This window comes from Schistosoma mansoni, chromosome 3 (genome assembly GCF_000237925.1).
Source record: "Schistosoma mansoni strain Puerto Rico chromosome 3, complete genome".
In the NCBI taxonomy this organism is placed as follows: domain Eukaryota; kingdom Metazoa; phylum Platyhelminthes; class Trematoda; order Strigeidida; family Schistosomatidae; genus Schistosoma; species Schistosoma mansoni.
Genome location: NC_031497.1, coordinates 11629423 through 11650588, shown reverse-complemented (window position 1 = coordinate 11650588; position 21166 = coordinate 11629423). Strand labels below are relative to the sequence as shown.

The 21166-nt window shown below is 38.9% G+C and overlaps 1 protein-coding gene across 1 annotated transcript in view; it reads left to right on the top strand.

Moving 5' to 3' along the window:
- Positions 1–21166, top strand: part of Smp_181330 (hypothetical protein) — a gene marked incomplete at both ends in the record, with an annotated part of 68025 nt that overhangs the window by 42047 nt on the left and 4812 nt on the right. The window contains 2 exons of the mRNA XM_018799219.1: positions 14599–14796; positions 15442–15510. Of these exons, the coding sequence (XP_018651030.1) occupies positions 14599–14796; positions 15442–15510 (267 nt within the window). The remainder of the gene's footprint in view (positions 1–14598; positions 14797–15441; positions 15511–21166) is intronic.

The following is a 21166-nucleotide window of genomic DNA, read 5'->3' as shown; positions in this document are numbered from 1 at the left end:
AGTGTGATGTGTCTTGGAAGTTTTGTGATGAGGTGTGTGTGTGTTTGTGTGTATTTGTGGATGTGAGCGAATTGGTTTGTGTGTTGAGTGAATGAGTTGAGTAATTAGTTCGTCGACTGGATTGATTTGTTGATGGAGAGAATGCATGAGAGAGAGATAGAGAGATAGAGAGATTGGATGACTGGTTGATTGGTGTAGTAATTGAATAATGATTGGTGTTGAATTTGGTCGATTGTAGGTGAGGAGACTACTGACACGACGGAAGTGACGACGGAGATCGATATTACGGAGACCGACATTACGGAGACTGAGGTGATGGAGACGGAGAGGACAACAGGTGAGTATGTTCGTTAGTTAGTTAGTTAGTTATTTAGTTAGTGTGTTGGTTAGTTAGTTAGTTATTAAGTTGGTTAGTTAGTCGATTGTGTGTATGCCATGTACACAGTGTTTGTGTGAGATGGGTTTGAGTTAGTTGAGTAGAGGACTGATACTAGTTGTGATTTGGTGAATTGCATGTCGTGCACATGAGTGGATGGATGTGACATTGTGTGATTGTGAGTGTCATGTGTGTGTGTGTGTGTGTGTGTGTAAGAATTGAACTGGTTGAATGTGAGTGTGTAGAGTGTGGGTTGAATGTGAGTGTGTAGAGTGTGGGTTGGATGAGTGTACTGGATGTGAGCAATAGATAGAGTGTGCATGTTGTTTGATGAGGTGATTGGATTGAGACGATCATTGAATGAATTGTGCTGGTGCTCACATCTTCCTGTCATATCACAGTCAGCTCACACACTGTGTGAGTGTTGTGTGTTCTGTGAGTATGTGGTGGATTGGTGCTACAGACAGTGAGGTGATTCGGTCAATTCTATTCTCCACATTGCTTCGCACACCTACTCAATTACTCACTCACTCACTCACTCACTCACTCACTCACTCATTCACACACTCAACTACGAAATCAGACTCACACGCACACAATGTGGTCTTCACTTCACTGCACCAATTAACGTGTGTATGTGTGTGTGAGTGTGTGAATGATTGATTGTTTGATTGATTGACTGATTGATTGATAGGTTTTAGGAGTGGGTGATTGAGTGAGTGATTGCGAGAGTGCTGAATTGTGTAGAGTTGTGTTGAGATGTGATGTGTTAATGTGAAGAGTATAGATTGAGGTTGTTTTGTTGGTGTGTACCAGTGTGACGTGTCTTGGAAGTTTTGTGATGAGGTGTGTGTGTGTGTTTGTGTGTATTTGTGGATGTGAGCGAATTGGTTTGTGTGTTGAGTGAATGAGTTGAGTAATTAGTTCGTCGACTGGATTGATTTGTTGATGGAGAGAATGCATGAGAGAGAGATAGAGAGATAGAGAGATTGGATGACTGGTTGATTGGTGTAGTAATTGAATAATGATTGGTGTTGAATTTGGTCGATTGTAGGTGAGGAGACTACTGACACGACGGAAGTGACGACGGAGATCGATATTACGGAGACCGACATTACGGAGACTGAGGTGATGGAGACGGAGAGGACAACAGGTGAGTATGTTCGTTAGTCAGTTAGTTAGTTAGTTAGTTAGTTAGTTAGTTAGTTAGTTAGTAATTTGTTTAGTTAGTTGATTGTGTGTATGCCATGTGTGAGATGGGTTTGAGTTAGTTGAGTAGAGGACTGATACTAGTTGTGATTTGGTGAATTGCATGTCGTGCACATGAGTGGATGGATGTGACATTGTGTGATTGTGAGTGTCATGTGTGTGTGTGTGTGTGTGCGTAAGAATTGAACTGGTTGAATGTGAGTGTGTAGAGTGTGGGTTGGATGAGTGTACTGGATGTGAGCAATAGATAGAGTGTGCATGTTGTTTGATGAGGTGATTGGATTGAGACGATCATTGAATGAATTGTGCTGGTGCTCACATCTTCCTGTCATATCTCAGTGAGCTCACACACTGTGTGAGTGAATTGTGATTGTGGTGTGAGTGTTGTGTGTTCTGTGAGTATGTGGTGGACTGGTGCTACAGACAGTGAGGTGATTCGGTCAATTCTATTCTCCACATTGCTTCGCACACCTACTCAATTACTCACTCACTCACTCACTCACTCACTCACTCACTCACTCACTCACTTACTCACTCAATCACTCACTCACTCAATCACTCACTCACTCAATCACTCACTCACTCACTCACTTACTCACACTCACACACTCACCAACTCACTCACCCACTCACTCACTCATTCACACACTCAACTACAAAATCAGACTCACACGCACACAATGTGGTCTTCACTTCACTGCACCAATTAACGTGTGTATGTGTGTGTGAGTGTGTGAATGATTGATTGTTTGATTGATTGACTGATTAATTGATAGGTTTTAGGAGTGGGTGATTGAGTGAGTGATTGCGAGAGTGCTGAATTGTGTAGAGTTGTGTTGGGATGTGATGTGTTAATGTGAAGAGTATAGATTGAGGTTGTTTTGTTGGTGTGTACCAGTGTGATGTGTCTTGGAAGTTTTGTGATGAGGTGTGTGTGTGTTTGTGTGTATTTGTGGATGTGAGCGAATTGGTTTGTGTGTTGAGTGAATGAGTTGAGTAATTAGTTCGTCGACTGGATTGATTTGTTGATGGAGAGAATGCATGAGAGAGAGATAGAGAGATAGAGAGATAGAGAGATTGGATGACTGGTTGATTGGTGTAGTAATTGAATAATGATTGGTGTTGAATTTGGTCGATTGTAGGTGAGGAGACTACTGACACGACGGAAGTGACGACGGAGATCGATATTACGGAGACTGAGGTGATGGAGACGGAGAGGACAACAGGTGAGTATGTTCGTTAGTCAGTTAGTTAGTTAGTTAGTTAGTAATTTGTTTAGTTAGTTGATCGTGTGTATGCCATGTACACAGTGTTTGTGTGAGATGGGTTTGAGTTAGTTGAGTAGAGGACTGATACTAGTTGTGATTTGGTGAATTGCATGTCGTGCACATGAGTGGATGGATGTGACATTGTGTGATTGTGAGTGTCATGTGTGTGTGTGTGTGTGTGTAAGAATTGAACTGGTTGAATGTGAGTGTGTAGAGTGTGGGTTGGATGAGTGTACTGGATGTGAGCAATAGATAGAGTGTGCATGTTGTTTGATGAGGTGATTGGATTGAGCCGATCATTGAATGAATTGTGCTGGTGCTCACATCTTCCTGTCATATCACAGTCAGCTCACACACTGTGTGAGTGAATTGTGATTGTGGTGTGAGTGTTGTGTGTTCTGTGAGTATGTGGTGGATTGGTGCTACAGACAGTGAGGTGATTCGGTCAATTCTATTCTCCACATTGCTTCACACACCTACTCAATTACTCACTCACTCACTCACTCACTCACTCACTCACTCACTCACTCTCCCACTCACTCACTCACTCATTCACACACTCAACTACGAAATCAGACTCACACGCACACAATGTGGTCTTCACTTCACTGCACCAATGAACGCGTGTATGTGTGTGTGAGTGTGTGAATGATTGATTGTTTGATTGATTGACTGATTAATTGATAGGTTTTAGGAGTGGGTGATTGAGTGAGTGATTGCGAGAGTGCTGAATTGTGTAGAGTTGTGTTGAGATGTGATGTGTTAATGTGAAGAGTATAGATTGAGGTTGTTTTGTTGGTGTGTACCAGTGTGATGTGTCTTGGAAGTTTTGTGATGAGGTGTGTGTGTGTTTGTGTGTATTTGTGGATGTGAGCGAATTGGTTTGTGTGTTGAGTGAATGAGTTGAGTAATTAGTTCGTCGACTGGATTGATTTGTTGATGGAGGGAATGCATGAGAGAGAGATAGAGAGATAGAGAGATAGAGAGATTGGATGACTGGTTGATTGGTGTAGTAATTGAATAATGATTGGTGTTGAATTTGGTCGATTGTAGGTGAGGAGACTACTGACACGACGGAAGTGACGACGGAGATCGATATTACGGAGACCGACATAACGGAGACCGACATTACGGAGACTGAGGTGATGGAGACGGAGAGGACAACAGGTGAGTATGTTCATTAGTTAGTTAGTTAGTTAGTGTGTTGGTTAGTTAGTTAGTTATTAAGTTGGTTAGTTAATCGATTGTGTGTATGCCATGTACACAGTGTTTGTGTGAGATGGGTTTGAGTTAGTTGAGTAGAGGACTGATACTAGTTGTGATTTGGTGAATTGCATGTCGTGCACATGAGTGGATGGATGTGACATTGTGTGATTGTGAGTGTCATGTGTGTGTGTGTGCGTGTGTGTGTAAGAATTGAACTGGTTGAATGTGAGTGTGTAGAGTGTGGGTTGGATGAGTGTACTGGATGTGAGCAATAGATAGAGTGTGCATGTTGTTTGATGAGGTGATTGGATTGAGACGATCATTGAATGAATTGTGCTGGTGCTCACATCTTCCTGTCATATCACAGTCAGCTCACACACTGTGTGAGTGAATTGTGATTGTGGTGTGAGTGTTGTGTGTTCTGTGAGTATGTGGTGGATTGGTGCTACAGACAGTGAGGTGATTCGGTCAATTCTATTCTCCACATTGCTTCGCACACCTACTCAATTACTCACTCACTCACTCACTCACTCACTCACTCACTCTCCCACTCACTCACTCACTCATTCACACACTCAACTACGAAATCAGACTCACACGCACACAATGTGGTCTTCACTTCACTGCACCAATTAACGTGTGTATGTGTGTGTGAGTGTGTGAATGATTGATTGTTTGATTGATTGACTGATTAATTGATAGGTTTTAGGAGTGGGTGATTGAGTGAGTGATTGCGAGAGTGCTGAATTGTGTAGAGTTGTGTTGAGATGTGATGTGTTAATGTGAAGAGTATAGATTGAGGTTGTTTTGTTGGTGTGTACCAGTGTGACGTGTCTTGGAAGTTTTGTGATGAGGTGTGTGTGTGTTTGTGTGTATTTGTGGATGTGAGCGAATTGGTTTGTGTGTTGAGTGAATGAGTTGAGTAATTAGTTCGTCGACTGGATTGATTTGTTGATGGAGAGAATGCATGAGAGAGAGATAGAGAGATAGAGAGATAGAGAGATTGGATGACTGGTTGATTGGTGTAGTAATTGAATAATGATTGGTGTTGAATTTGGTCGATTGTAGGTGAGGAGACTACTGACACGACGGAAGTGACGACGGAGATCGATATTACGGAGACCGACATTACGGAGACTGAGGTGATGGAAACGGAGAGGACAACAGGTGAGTATGTTCGTTAGTCAGTTAGTTAGTTAGTTAGTTAGTAATTTGTTTAGTTAGTTGATCGTGTGTATGCCATGTACACAGTGTTTGTGTGAGATGGGTTTGAGTTAGTTGAGTAGAGGACTGATACTAGTTGTGATTTGGTGAATTGCATGTCGTGCACATGAGTGGATGGATGTGACATTGTGTGATTGTGAGTGTCATGTGTGTGTGTGTGTGTGTGTGTAAGAATTGAACTGGTTGAATGTGAGTGTGTAGAGTGTGGGTTGGATGAGTGTACTGGATGTGAGCAATAGATAGAGTGTGCATGTTGTTTGATGAGGTGATTGGATTGAGACGATCATTGAATGAATTGTGCTGGTGCTCACATCTTCCTGTCATATCTCAGTCAGCTCACACACTGTGTGAGTGAATTGTGATTGTGGTGTGAGTGTTGTGTGTTCTGTGAGTATGTGGTGGATTGGTGCTACAGACAGTGAGGTGATTCGGTCAATTCTATTCTCCACATTGCTTCGCACACCTACTCAATTACTCACTCACTCACTCACTCACTCACTCACTCACTCACTCACTCACTCACTCACTCACTCACTCACTCACTCACTCACTCTCCCACTCACTCACTCACTCACTCATTCACACACTCAACTACGAAATCAGACTCACACGCACACAATGTGGTCTTCACTTCACTGCACCAATTAACGTGTGTATGTGTGTGTGAGTGTGTGAATGATTGATTGTTTGATTGATTGACTGATTAATTGATAGGTTTTAGGAGTGGGTGATTGAGTGAGTGATTGCGAGAGTGCTGAATTGTGTAGAGTTGTGTTGAGATGTGATGTGTTAATGTGAAGAGTATAGATTGAGGTTGTTTTGTTGGTGTGTACCAGTGTGATGTGTCTTGGAAGTTTTGTGATGAGGTGTGTGTGTGTTTGTGTGTATTTGTGGATGTGAGCGAATTGGTTTGTGTGTTGAGTGAATGAGTTGAGTAATTAGTTCGTCGACTGGATTGATTTGTTGATGGAGAGAATGCATGAGAGAGAGATAGAGAGATAGAGAGATTGGATGACTGGTTGATTGGTGTAGTAATTGAATAATGATTGGTGTTGAATTTGGTCGATTGTAGGTGAGGAGACTACTGACACGACGGAAGTGACGACGGAGATCGATATTACGGAGACTGAGGTGATGGAGACGGAGAGGACAACAGGTGAGTATGTTCGTTAGTCAGTTAGTTAGTTAGTTAGTTAGTAATTTGTTTAGTTAGTTGATCGTGTGTATGCCATGTACACAGTGTTTGTGTGAGATGGGTTTGAGTTAGTTGAGTAGAGGACTGATACTAGTTGTGATTTGGTGAATTGCATGTCGTGCACATGAGTGGATGGATGTGACATTGTGTGATTGTGAGTGTCATGTGTGTGTGTGTGTGTGTGTGTAAGAATTGAACTGGTTGAATGTGAGTGTGTAGAGTGTGGGTTGGATGAGTGTACTGGATGTGAGCAATAGATAGAGTGTGCATGTTGTTTGATGAGGTGATTGGATTGAGACGATCATTGAATGAATTGTGCTGGTGCTCACATCTTCCTGTCATATCACAGTCAGCTCACACACTGTGTGAGTGAATTGTGATTGTGGTGTGAGTGTTGTGTGTTCTGTGAGTATGTGGTGGATTGGTGCTACAGACAGTGAGGTGATTCGGTCAATTCTATTCTCCACATTGCTTCACACACCTACTCAATTACTCACTCACTCACTCACTCACTCACTCAATCACTCACTCACTCACTCACTCACTCTCCCACTCACTCACTCACTCACTCATTCACACACTCAACTACGAAATCAGACTCACACGCACACAATGTGGTCTTCACTTCACTGCACCAATTAACGTGTGTATGTGTGTGTGAGTGTGTGAATGATTGATTGTTTGATTGATTGACTGATTAATTGATAGGTTTTAGGAGTGGGTGATTGAGTGAGTGATTGCGAGAGTGCTGAATTGTGTAGAGTTGTGTTGAGATGTGATGTGTTAATGTGAAGAGTATAGATTGAGGTTGTTTTGTTGGTGTGTACCAGTGTGATGTGTCTTGGAAGTTTTGTGATGAGGTGTGTGTGTGTTTGTGTGTATTTGTGGATGTGAGCGAATTGGTTTGTGTGTTGAGTGAATGAGTTGAGTAATTAGTTCGTCGACTGGATTGATTTGTTGATGGAGAGAATGCATGAGAGAGAGATAGAGAGATAGAGAGATTGTATGAATGGTGGGATGAGAGTTTGGATGAGAGGTTGGATGACTGGTTGATTGGTGTAGTAATTGAATAATGATTGGTGTTGAATTTGGTCGATTGTAGGTGAGGAGACTACTGACACGACGGAAGTGACGACGGAGATCGATATTACGGAGACCGACATTACGGAGACTGAGGTGATGGAGACGGAGAGGACAACAGGTGAGTATGTTCGTTAGTTAGTTAGTCAGTTAGTAATTTGTTTAGTTAGTTGATCGTGTGTATGCCATGTACACAGTGTTTGTGTGAGATGGGTTTGAGTTAGTTGAGTAGAGGACTGATACTAGTTGTGATTTGGTGAATTGCATGTCGTGCACATGAGTGGATGGATGTGACATTGTGTGATTGTAAGTGTCATGTGTGTGTGTGTGCGTGTGTGTGTAAGAATTGAACTGGTTGAATGTGAGTGTGTAGAGTGTGGGTTGGATGAGTGTACTGGATGTGAGCAATAGATAGAGTGTGCATGTTGTTTGATGAGGTGATTGGATTGAGACGATCATTGAATGAATTGTGCTGGTGCTCACATCTTCCTGTCATATCTCAGTGAGCTCACACTGTGTGAGTGAATTGTGATTGTGGTGTGAGTGTTGTGTGTTCTGTGAGTATGTGGTGGATTGGTGCTACAGACAGTGAGGTGATTCGGTCAATTCTATTCTCCACATTGCTTCGCACACCTACTCAATCACTCACTCACTCTCTCACTCACCAACGAAATCAGACTCACACGCACACAATGTGGTCTTCACTTCACTGCACCAATGAACGTGTGTATGTGTGTGTGAGTGTGTGAATGATTGATTGTTTGATTGATTGACTGATTAATTGATAGGTTTTAGGAGTGGGTGATTGAGTGAGTGATTGCGAGATTGTTGGATTGTGTAGAGTTGTGTTGTGTTGAGATGTGATGTGTTAACGTGAAGATTATTGTTATTAATTAAGTGTGATATGTTTGTAAAATCTCAGCGAATGAACTTGAAGTAAATGGAACGATTCGCCTGGCATTCTGTTCCAAGCTTTTTCAAGGAATTATAATCAAACCTCAAAATTATCCTATATATATATATATGTACATGTTTCTCTAGTTCATTGTTCTGAATAGATCATCCAATGAACGTTCAAAATATCTTAACTATGTATATGTATTAGTTTGTAAGAATTTTTTGTTATGAAATGATATGTGTAACATAATATATTGTATATGTACGTAAGTGGTGAGAGGAGAAATTTTATGCACAATATATAGTCTCCTGTCGATGAATTTTTAAGAAAACATACAATTTCTAATATATGATATTAATCATATACGTCACAGCATGTGTAAAATGTAGATAAATAAACAAAATAAAAGAATAAAATTCGAAGAGGAAGAATGTAATTTGAAACTGAATGTATGTGTTATTTTAATATTCCAATTAATTGTTTAACGAATTCCGATAAAACAACTGATTAGAATCATTGAATGGATAATACGTGACAGATAAAACGGAAAGGAGTTCAGGTTTTTACTTATTAATGATTAGCTGCCATGGCACAGCTAATTGTATTCCATCCCCCCTATCAATACTGTTTAGATTAGCCCATATGTATAGGGCTTCAGCTGTTTGTCTTTCCTTGTAAGAATTGAAAGCTTTTTGAAGGATTCTTGTACCATCGAAATCAATTGTATGACCCGATTCTATCGAGCTTAGTGCTATCGCTGACTCGTTCTCAACTTTCCTTACATCATCAGAGGACTTAGGAATGTGCTTTAAGCATTGTTTGTGTTCCTTCACCCTCACATTCAGTTGCCTTGATATTTCACCTACATACATTGCAATACAGTCACTACATCCGATTTCATAGACACAATTCTGTTGTTCTTCTTTGTGTATTGGATCTTTAATTCCTACTAGTTTTGATCTTAGAGTATTGTTTGTTCAAAAAATACTCTTATATTTTGAATATTTAGGATTCTTCTAATGTCTTCCAAAATACCTTTACGATATGGGATCACCACTGTGTTAACCCATTCCTTTTTCTTTAATTCTTTTTTTACTATTACTGCCGTTTTTTCTTTCATTCTTAATTAGTCTTTTTATAAAATCATTCGGATAATTGTTCATCATTAGAGTAGATGTAATTAAATTCATTTCCATTTCTATATCGTTTGGTTCAGTGACAAGTTTTTCAGCTCTTGTGATCATATTTTTGGTCACTGTCACTTTGGTCGAGTGAGGATGTGCCGACTTAAAATCTAGAAATTTCCCTGAATATATCGGCTTTCGGAAAATGCTAATTTTTAAACAATCATTATTTTTCCTTTCAACTGAACAGTCTAGAAAATGTAATTTGTGTTCAGGAGATTCCAACTCTTTGGTGAACTTGATTTTTTCATCAAAGTTGTTGACGTGTTTAAAAAGTTCGTCTAAACGATCCCGTTTTATAATGACAAAAGTGTCATCAACGTATCTTGACCAAACTTTTGGTGGATGAGATTATATATAATATCTAAAGCTTTCTTAACTGGAGCATTAGTGAATAATGAGCATACATCAAAACTTGCCATTATTTCATCTTCTTCTATGCGAATATCAGTGATAACGTCTTTGAAATCCCTAGAATTTTTTATTCCGTATTTGATTACGCTTTTACATGGTTTAAGAATCTTAGCTAGATATCTGGAAAGATTGTAGGTTGGTGAATTTGTATAATCAACAACAGGTCTTATTGGGACATCTGTTTTATGTATTTCTGGTAGTCCATAAAATCTACATGGTTTGTTGCTTTTTGGATATAGAGAAAACCATAAGAACGGTCTTAGTTTGGAGCATTTGACTGTTTCGGCTTTCAACTTACTCAAACTTGCTCTAGATTTGTTATTCTTGATTTTTTCATAAGGTCCAGTGTGGAGATGTTCATTGACTTTTTTCTCATAATCAGAATTACTCATAACAGCAGTGGTGTTTTCCTTGTCAGCTCTCACCATAACAATTTTCCTGTCTTTACGTAGCTCTTTTAGAGCATACATTTCTTCTTTAGATAGATTAAGTGTATTCGGTTTTCGTTTCAACAATGCATTCGAGATTTCAAACCTCACTGAATTCTCTTGATCAGTCGGAACATTGTTTAAGGCAGGTTCAATAACCGGAATAATTTCAGAAGCTATAAGTTGTGTTTTCCTCAAATTGAAATTGAGACCTTTTTTAAGCAATGATAGTTCGTTTTGATTTAAATGTTTGTCAGATAGATTCACAACAATCACAATTGATTGATCACTGGGTGGTGATCAATGTCATGCGTGTCAAGTCTTTAGTGCTGATCGAATGCTATCGATCAAATTGCAATGTGGCCACCAGTCTAGGTGGCTCGACACTGCGTACACTATATATATTAAGGTAACATGGTGGTTGGAGGTGGTCAACAGGAAACAACAATTTTGTTTATATCTAGTTCCTTGGATTTGTTTCTGATAGCGTCATTATTTGATTTTGATGGATGGTTATATATTTGTTCAAATTTTCTTATTTGACGTTTTTTTGTAATTTAATAATAAAATTTTTTTATGTTTGAAAAATTCAACAACATTTGTTTTTATTTCTGTTGGTATAATTAATGATAAAACACTATCAATGTTTGCTATATGTGAACGTAGTGATTCCAAGTTTCTAGTGGATTTATGAATACGTTCTCTAAGAAATACTCTTGTAGCTGTAACAGCTGCTTTTTGTGAACGTGGTGAATTGTCTGAAGTCTTGACTCGTAACGTTCTTGGATAAACATGATGGTTTAAACAGCGTAGATTGAAAATACGGTGGTTATACCAGTTGTATATTTTCTTCGATAGTTTGATGCGATTGCACAACAATATATAAGAAATTTCGTCTAAATTAGAGCGAATACTTTCACAGTATTTGGGCACCGAGTTGATGTATGACATTAAAAAGAATACTATATTTGTAAAATATCAGCGAATGAATTTGAAGTAAATCAAACGGTTCGCCTAGCAGTCTGCACCAAGCGTTTTTCAAGAAATTTAATCAAACATCAAAATTGTCGAATATAAATATGTACATGGCTCTCCAAACCATTCAAAACTAAATAGATCATCCAAATACGGTGAAACTACCCCCTATAATTCAGACGGGAGTTCTTGTATATATGTGAAGAGTATTGACACAGGTTGCTTCATTGGTGTTTACCAGTATGATGTGGATTGGATGAACTAGGATGAGGTGTGTTTGTATTTGTGGATTCTCTGTGTGTGTATTTGTGGATGTGAGCGAATTGGTTTGTGTGTTGAGTGAATGAGTTGAGTAATTAGTTCGTCGACTGGATTGATTTGTTGATGAAGAGAGTGCATGAGAGAGAGATAGAGAGATAGAGAGATTGGATGACTGGTTGATTGGTGTAGTAATTGAATAATGATTGGTGTTGAATTTGGTCGATTGTAGGTGAGGAGACTACTGACACGACGGAAGTGACGACGGAGATCGATATTACGGAGACCGACATTACGGAGACTGAGGTGATGGAGACGGAGAGGACAACAGGTGAGTATGTTAGTTAGTTAGTTAGTTATTAAGTTGGTTAGTTAGTCGATTGTGTGTATGCCATGTACACAGTGTTTGTGTGAGATGGGTTTGAGTTAGTTGAGCAGAGGACTGATACTAGCTGTGATTTGGTGAATCACACGCAATGCGATTCTTTTAGTGAATAACGAGAACTTGTGAATTTCAAATCAGTGTTATTCTCATGTATTAAATTGATCTAGTTGTTATTTCTTTTTCATCTTAACGTCAAATAACTAGTTTGCAGGTGATTTTTGATTATAGTACTTCACAATGTTTATGAATAAACGAAGTCATTTACGTCACAGACAGCTCCCATCGAGGGAGAAACTTTACCACTGAATTCACGTTTACATCATTTGTATGCTTAGTTAAATTCAAGTTGCTTTTCTCCTATGTTTTGTGTTTGTGTTTCTGCTTGTCCATCTGTATTGCATGTCACTAAACTCCATGTGTTATTTTAATCAACGTTTTCTTCGTTATCTATTTACATGTTTTCTAGAAGTCAGCCTCACGAAAACGGCAATAATCAGTAAGTCAGAACCTGATAAAGCAGTTTGTTTTATCACAACAATTATTTTCTTTATTGGTTGTTTTGATTCGGTTTTCCATTTCATTCATCAGTAAGGTGGTCACATTGTGTTGCATAAATGGTTGGGTGTTCCTCTTGTTCCTCTTGAAAATTCAGTGTAGCGAAGAGATGTCACAAATAGTACGTTGATATATTGGAATTATTTGTCAACCAGTATTTATTGTTGAGTTGTTCAGGGTCGTCTGGTTGCATTGACCAGACCACCATCTCTGTTAAACCGGAATGATTCATAATCTTTCTAAGTGGAACAATCTAATTGTATTCGTATAGAAGCTAACAAGTAGTGATATTTACTGCAACTGTGGAAGTCACGCTATGTTCGTTTGCTGAGCGTCACTCCACTCACAATATTGTCACACTTACTAACAAATGTGTGTGGGTAGATATAAACACTCGATGTAGAATTGCTTATTTTCATAACAAACCAAGAACATATAGCATTCAGTGTACATGGATGTGGGAAATCGAACAACCATCTATTTCATAGTGTCTATCACTTCGGTAGATCCTACTCGAATACACTTGGATTCGTGGTGTGGAGTTGAAGAGAGATCGTTCAGTTTTGTTTCATTTTGAAGCAGTAAGTCAACTGAATATTCTCCTTTCACTGAGAAGTCGCATTTAAATCAATGAACTTTGACTTGTCGGAAACTATTTGAATTCTTTTGTAGCAGTCTCATCAACGCTGACTAGATTGAACAAGCCTTTGGAGTGGAATGACAGTTTATTGGATCCCAATTCCGATTTATATCGAGATTATTCAACTCAAATTTGTGACCTGGTAAGTTTGTTACCTAATTCTCAATTGAGTTTACATGAAAATGAGGAAAACTGATGAAATGTATAGACAATCTGTGTTTTTGATAAAGGCTTGAAGTTTGACATTTGAAGAGGGTTTTTCGAAATATCAGTAGCTATTTAACAGGTCTTTATAGAACACAGAGTACTATTCAACTGTTTCCTCCAACCTCCAACTACGAGGTGGCCTAACTGAGCTAAGTGGCAGTGTGGCACCATTTGCTGATGCTATAAATTGTGATGTCGCACCAACTGACAACTGCGACTAACTCATGTCTCTATTCATTACTGACTATTTCATTGAAAAACTAGAGCTCACACTTCTGTGGCTTGAGATGCTGATTGATATCATGTGATAAGATTACCAATCGGAATTCTAACTCTAATTTCTTTTCCATTCCGTGTCTACTATTTTCTCGATGACCCAGTGTCCGATCAATGACCGACCACATGTCTGACCCTCACCGTTCACCTTGAGGCGATGCAAGCCAGGCTTCTATTTTTCCGCTATTCGTAAGCCCTTCGTTACCTTCTACCTTGAGTCAGGGAGAGAAGTCAACAGACAGCCTCTATCATTCAAGCATACGTGGGTTTATATACAAACATGCTGGACCACATCACACCACTGAGTGAAAAATCACAACTATACATAGACAAGCCGAAGGTGTTTGTGAATAGTGCGAGCCGTAAGTAGAAGACTGGCAACAAACTGGGAGCGGTGAGTTGTCTATCAGTGGTTAACAGGTTAACCAAACGCTTGTGGCTAACTTATTATATAGACACAGCAATCCAGTTACGTAGTATTTATACAACAAAAAGCATAAACGATAATAATAATAATAATAACGGTAATATTGATAATGATAATAATTATATTTTACAAATATAACATTCCAATTTAATGTTTTACATCAACTCGGCGCCCAAATACTGTGGGACTATTCGCTCTAAATAAGACGAAAGTTCTCATTAATGATAATAATAATATTCATGATAACAATTCGAAAACCATTTTCGAATGTTCCAACTTTTACAATATTCGTCCCGTTATAACACGCACTATTTTCTTCTCACAAAATCTCCAAGCTTTTGCACAGCATTAATTCAACTTACATCAAGGGAATAATCAATGTCACTTGCACAGTTGTTGGCTTCTCACGTGGATCAGTTATTGGAAATGCGATGCTAGTCATCGATTATAGTAGCACTAGTGAGAACTTTTCATCAGCTGTAGTGACAGAAGACACTGTTCGCAATGCGGTTGTGGAATACATAGCAGAAATAGTTGCCAATGGTTCAGATCAAATATACTTCGGTACATCAAGTGGTTTGACAATAGAAAGTGAGTGCATGTGATTTTTCGAGCTTATTGAAATTGCATTTTGTGTTTAACGTCAGTTGAATAAACCCGTTTATCCTGTAAGTTGAACGCCATTTTATCGATGCATCTTGGAAATCGATGATGGGTGAATCCCACACCGGAAGCGAACTTTGTAGGATCCGATTGGTTGTTTCCCACGTTAAATATCGCCTGCACAACAATCAACATGCATGTATGATGTGATCATCTATTGGATGCTCTTAATTTTAGTTCATGAAACTGTTTTGTCCTATTTCGAATTTGTTGTTCTAGAGAGACAATAGAAATCGGTCTTATCCTCAGTCGCTTGTATAGGACCTTTCCATATATGCTGTTTGGTATAGAATTCCGCTTACATTTTAAAGAGTCTTACAGTCGGTGAGATCACAACACCCAACGAGATGGAATGTTCAGCGTTCGATCAACGAGGAAATGGGATTGTTGCCGAGTTTGAAACAGAATTCCACCACTTGCCAACCATCTACAGCGAAATTTTCTCGACTTCATTTACTGTCCAATATCTAGTTGCCTGCTATGGCTAGCAGCTAATCGTAATCAGAATTAATTATCATGTATACTCAGTATTTTGTGACGTGAATAGGTACACGTTTCTCTTTGTATTTTCAGCTGTAATCGATGCGGCAACCACCGAGATGATCACTGAATCTCAGGATACCGAAGCTTACAAGACTACGGGTAAGTAGGTGGTTTGCAATATGTTTTGACTCAGTCGATAATATACGTGAGAACCTATGTCTTAAGATTGCGAACTGTACGAGTAAAATACTCTGAATATTCACTTTCGTGAATTGATTCTTCAACCAGTAGTTTTGACTGCAGTATCATTGCAGTAATCTTCCTCAGATAAAAGAATATGGAGTGACAATAAATCAGTTAGAAACACCCAAAATATTATATGTGAGTATTCGCGGTAATGCAGAAATGTTTGGAGTATTTGTAGGGCCCCAATATGACACAAAATTAAAGATGTTACGAGCAATCAGAATATCTGACTATAAGACAGTACATTTCGAAAGCTAGATATGAACGATTGATGAATCGAATGGTTATATTAAAGACGAATTCAGATGATGTGTGTGTATGAAAACACGTAGTGAAAACAGAGAGTTAAGCTACAAGTAGAAAAAATTAACAAACGCTAAATTACTTCAAGTAGAAAAACGATTTTTCGGTCAGCAATGGAGAATCATCCATAATCAAGTTCGAGTTCCACATCATCTGCTTTCATGTCGAAAGTACAAGGAGATTGCTTCAAATAAACACAAATAGTAAATGGTAGAACAATCAATGAACTGACGAAACATCAGTCAAAAAAGAAAATGTGACCATGTGATGTACATGCAAGGAAGAAACATCTGGTAGAAACATCGAGAAAAAATGAAGTTTGAAAACTCGTTGAACTATATTGAAAACGCAAAGGAAACTGAGCAAAATAGAAAGGTCACTTTCTCAAAAACACAAGAAAATTACGAGACAATGAACGATTTAAACAAAGAGAGAGAAATAACAACGAATGCGACATTGAAAAATGAGGTGGTGAAAGTGGAAAATACATAACGAGTGCGAAATGTAAAAAAGGAAAATGAAAGAAATTAGTAGAAAACAAACTGAACAGTTTGGCAAACAGAAAGAGTAAATCGCGATTAGATAACTGATTGGATGATTGAATAACTGGTGTAATAATTGAATAATGATTGGTGTTGAATTTGGTCGATTGTAGGTGAGGAGACTACTGACACGACGGAAGTGACGACGGAGATCGATATTACGGAGACCGACATTACGGAGACTGAGGTGATGGAGACGGAGAGGACAACAGGTGAGTATGTTCGTTAGTTAGTTAGTTATTAAGTTGGTTAGTTAATCGATTGTGTGTATGCCATGTACACAGTGTTTGTGTGAGATGGGTTTGAGTTAGTTGAGTAGAGGACTGATACTAGTTGTGATTTGGTGAATTGCATGTCGTGCACATGAGTGGATGGATGTGACATTGTGTGATTGTGAGTGTCATGTGTGTGTGTGTGTGTGTGTGTAAGAATTGAACTGGTTGAATGTGAGTGTGTAGAGTGTGGGTTGGATGAGTGTACTGGATGTGAGCAATAGATAGAGTGTGCATGTTGTTTGATGAGGTGATTGGATTGAGACGATCATTGAATGAATTGTGCTAGTGCTCATATCTTCCTGTCATATCTCAGTGAGCTCACACACTGTGTGAGTGAATTGTGATTGTGGTGTGAGTGTTGTGTGTTCTGTGAGTATGTGGTGGATTGGTGCTACAGACAGTGAGGTGATTCGGTCAATTCTATTCTCCACATTGCTTCACACACCTACTCAATCACTCACTCACTCTCTCACTCACCAACGAAATCAGACTCACACGCACACAATGTGGTCTTCACTTCACTGCACCAATTAACGTGTGTATGTGTGTGTGAGTGTGTGAATGATTGATTGTTTGATTGATTGACTGATTGATTGATAGGTTTAAGGAGTGGGTGATTGAGTGAGTGATTGCGAGATTGTTGAATTGTGTTGAGATGTGATGTGTTAACGTGAAGATTATTGTTATTAATTAAGTTTGATATGTTTGTAGAATCTCAGCGAACGAATGCTGTCAAAATTTGTACGTATTTTTTGCCAAGTAGAGTTTCTTCTGGAGAGACCCCACTTGTTGTCTGAGGTTTCGGTGTACAACTGTAGATAAACAAGAACCTCTCCAAGATCTCTTCGGTGTACCTCACACTCTTAATTTTTTAGAGCATTTTTGAACGTACCAACAAAACGTTCTACCTGGCCATTCGATTGCGGATGCAATGGAGGTGTTCGGATGTGACCGATTCCGTTCTGCCGACAAAATTCTGAAATGTCATTTCTGACTTCATTTGCCGACACTGGAGTGTTTCGAATTGCCGCTGCTGCTACACTCCGTATTTCTGGAACCTTTTGACCTGTCTTTTTTGCATGTGAAGTGGTGTCTGATAATAGACACGACACGTTACAAACGCTGTTGATGGGTATATCCATTAATCCAAGCTTTTCTAACATATCTAAACCAAGTAGATCAAGGTTTGGTCGTTTTGTTAGATAACATACCCCTTTACAGCTATTTCCATTGAAGGAAAATTCACACTGTAATTCATCAACTAGTTTCAATACACCTCCAGATGCGTTTTTCGCCGTTTTCTTGGATGGCTTCATTGGCGGCTTCTCAAGCAGGTTAAACATTTCTCTAGACACTAGAGTGATATCGGATGCTGTGTCAATTTGAAGACGAGCCGCCATACCATTAATCTGGATCGTAACATACTTTCTCCGAATGTCATAGTCTGTTTGAAAGGCTGCTACCAGAGAAAGTGATTTAGATTCGGCTGACTTCACGTGTCGAGGACGTTTGTGCTTCTGCTTAGACTGGGACGTACGATTTGGAGGACAATGACCTTCTTTATGCCCACGTTTGCTACACATCTGACATTTATGTTTCTTGAATGGGCAGAATCGTACATAATGCCAATCACCACATGACCAACATTCAGTCGTTGGTTTGCTACCACTTGTTTTCGGTTTCTGAACTTTTAACCTAGTAATAGCATTGACACTATTGCAGGTTAAATTAGGATTTACCTGTTCAATCAACTGATTGTCGTGTCTGATGTTCTGTAGCCGCTTACACTCATCTGTTAACGTTCTGAGTGTGATGTTAGGATCTTGATCCAAACGAGTTAGAAATCTGGTTCTAATTTCAGCATCTTGTGGTGACTGAAGAGCTTTGATGAATATAAGGCATTTAAATTGATCTTCTGTCAACGAGCGTAACTTGAACCTTTCACATTCTCTGTCGACGATGTCTGCTAGAGCACCATATTCATCGGTTTCTCGTTTCACCAAATTAAGACACTGGTAGCGAATACTAAACAATGAGGAAGATTCACCGAATATTTCTGACAGCTGAGATACTGTCTCCTCGAAACTGAGCTCTCGAGGTAACTTTGGTAATATATGATCAGCATAGCGTGCATGTTCATGACTTCCTAACTTGCGCATCAACAGTCGAGTCTTCCATGCGTCATCTTGTTTACAGAACTCTATTCTAAATGTGTCTTCCCAACGCTTGAACCACGTGAGAAATGTATTTCCACATTCGGGGTCATAGTAGAATTCTGGAATGCTGCTGGCAACTGCATCGCAAGAAGTACTTGAAGTAGCATGTGAACTCGAGCAGTGAATGTTAAGCTGTTGCGTCAGAGTTTCTAACAAGCGCATTTGTGCGTCAAGTTGTGCTTGCTGTTGTTGCAGTATTCGGTTAAGCTGGTCGTCTAATATCGGCATTTTTGAATGAATTTTCCTTTGTTTCCGTCGCCACTGTTATAACTGTATTTGCTAATAAACAACCCAGCTACTCCTATTGCTTAGTATTCTTATACGATGAGACTCGACAAGACCCCAAAATCGGGACACGTTGAACAGGAACGAAATCGTATTCAAAAAAACAACGTTAAGTGAACAGCAATCAATGGTTTGAATAACGTTCATATATTTACAGTATATACATAATAAGCTTCTAGATTTTTCTCCAATAATTTGCCACGTCTGATTGGTTTAGAATAAGCCAATCAGCGCGCACCATCACGATCATGAACATAACATGCCTTGATCCAGTTCAATTCCCAACAACAATTAGATAGAGAGTCAGTTAATTGAATGTGTGTTTGCAATGTACACAGTGTTTGTGTGAGATGGGTTTGAGTTAGTTGAGTAGAGGACTGATACTAGTTGTGATTTGGTGAATTGCATGTCGTGCACATGAGTGGATGGATGTGACATTGTGTGATTGTGAGTGTCATGTGTGTGTGTGCGTGTGTGTGTAAGAATTGAACTGGTTGAATGTGAGTGTGTAGAGTGTGGGTTGGATGAGTGTACTGGATGTGAGCAATAGATAGAGTGTGCATGTTGTTTGATGAGGTGATTGGATTGAGACGATCATTGAATGAATTGTGCTGGTGCTCACATCTTCCTGTCATATCACAGTCAGCTCACACACTGTGTGAGTGTTGCGTGTTCTGTGAGCATGTGGTGGATTGGTGCTACAGACAGTGAGGTGATTCGGTCAATTCTATTCTCCACATTGCTTCGCACACCTACTCAATCACTCACTCACTCTCTCACTCACCAACGAAATCAGACTCACACGCACACAATGTGGTCTTCACTTCACTGCACCAATTAACGTGTGTATGTGTGTGTGAGTGTGTGAATGATTGATTGTTTGATTGATTGACTGATTGATTGATAGGTTTAAGGAGTGGGTGATTGAGTGAGTGATTGCGAGATTGTTGGATTGTGTAGAGTTGTGTTGTGTTGAGATGTGATGTGTTAACGTGAAGATTATTGTTATTAATTAAGTGTGATATGTTTGTAAAATCTCAGCGAATGAACTTGAAGTAAATGGAACGATTCGCCTGGCATTCTGTTCCAAGCTTTTTCAAGGAATTATAATCAAACCTCAAAATTATCCTATATATATATATATGTACATGTTTCTCTAGTTCATTGTTCTGAATAGATCATCCAATGAACGTTCAAAATATCTTAACTATGTATATGTATTAGTTTGTAAGAATTTTTTGTTATGAAATGATATGTGTAACATAATATATTGTATATGTACGTAAGTGGTGAGAGGAGAAATTTTATGCACAATATATAGTCTCCTGTCGATGAATTTTTAAGAAAACATACAATTTCTAATATATGATATTAATCATATACGTCACAGCATGTGTAAAATGTAGATAAATAAACAAAATAAAAGAATAAAATTCGAAGAGGAAGAATGTAATTTGAAACTGAATGTATGTGTTATTTTAATATTCCAATTAATTGTTTAACGAATTCCGATAAAACAACTGATTAGAATCATTGAATGGATAATACGTGACAGATAAAACGGAAAGGAGTTCAGGTTTTTACTTATTAATGATTAGCTGCCATGGCACAGCTAATTGTATTCCATCCCCCCTATCAATACTGTTTAGATTAGCCCATATGTATAGGGCTTCAGCTGTTTGTCTTTCCTTGTAAGAATTGAAAGCTTTTTGAAGGATTCTTGTACCATCGAAATCAATTGTATGACCCGATTCTATCGAGCTTAGTGCTATCGCTGACTCGTTCTCAACTTTCCTTACATCATCAGAGGACTTAGGAATGTGCTTTAAGCATTGTTTGTGTTCCTTCACCCTCACATTCAGTTGCCTTGATATTTCACCTACATACATTGCAATACAGTCACTACATCCGATTTCATAGACACAATTCTGTTGTTCTTCTTTGTGTA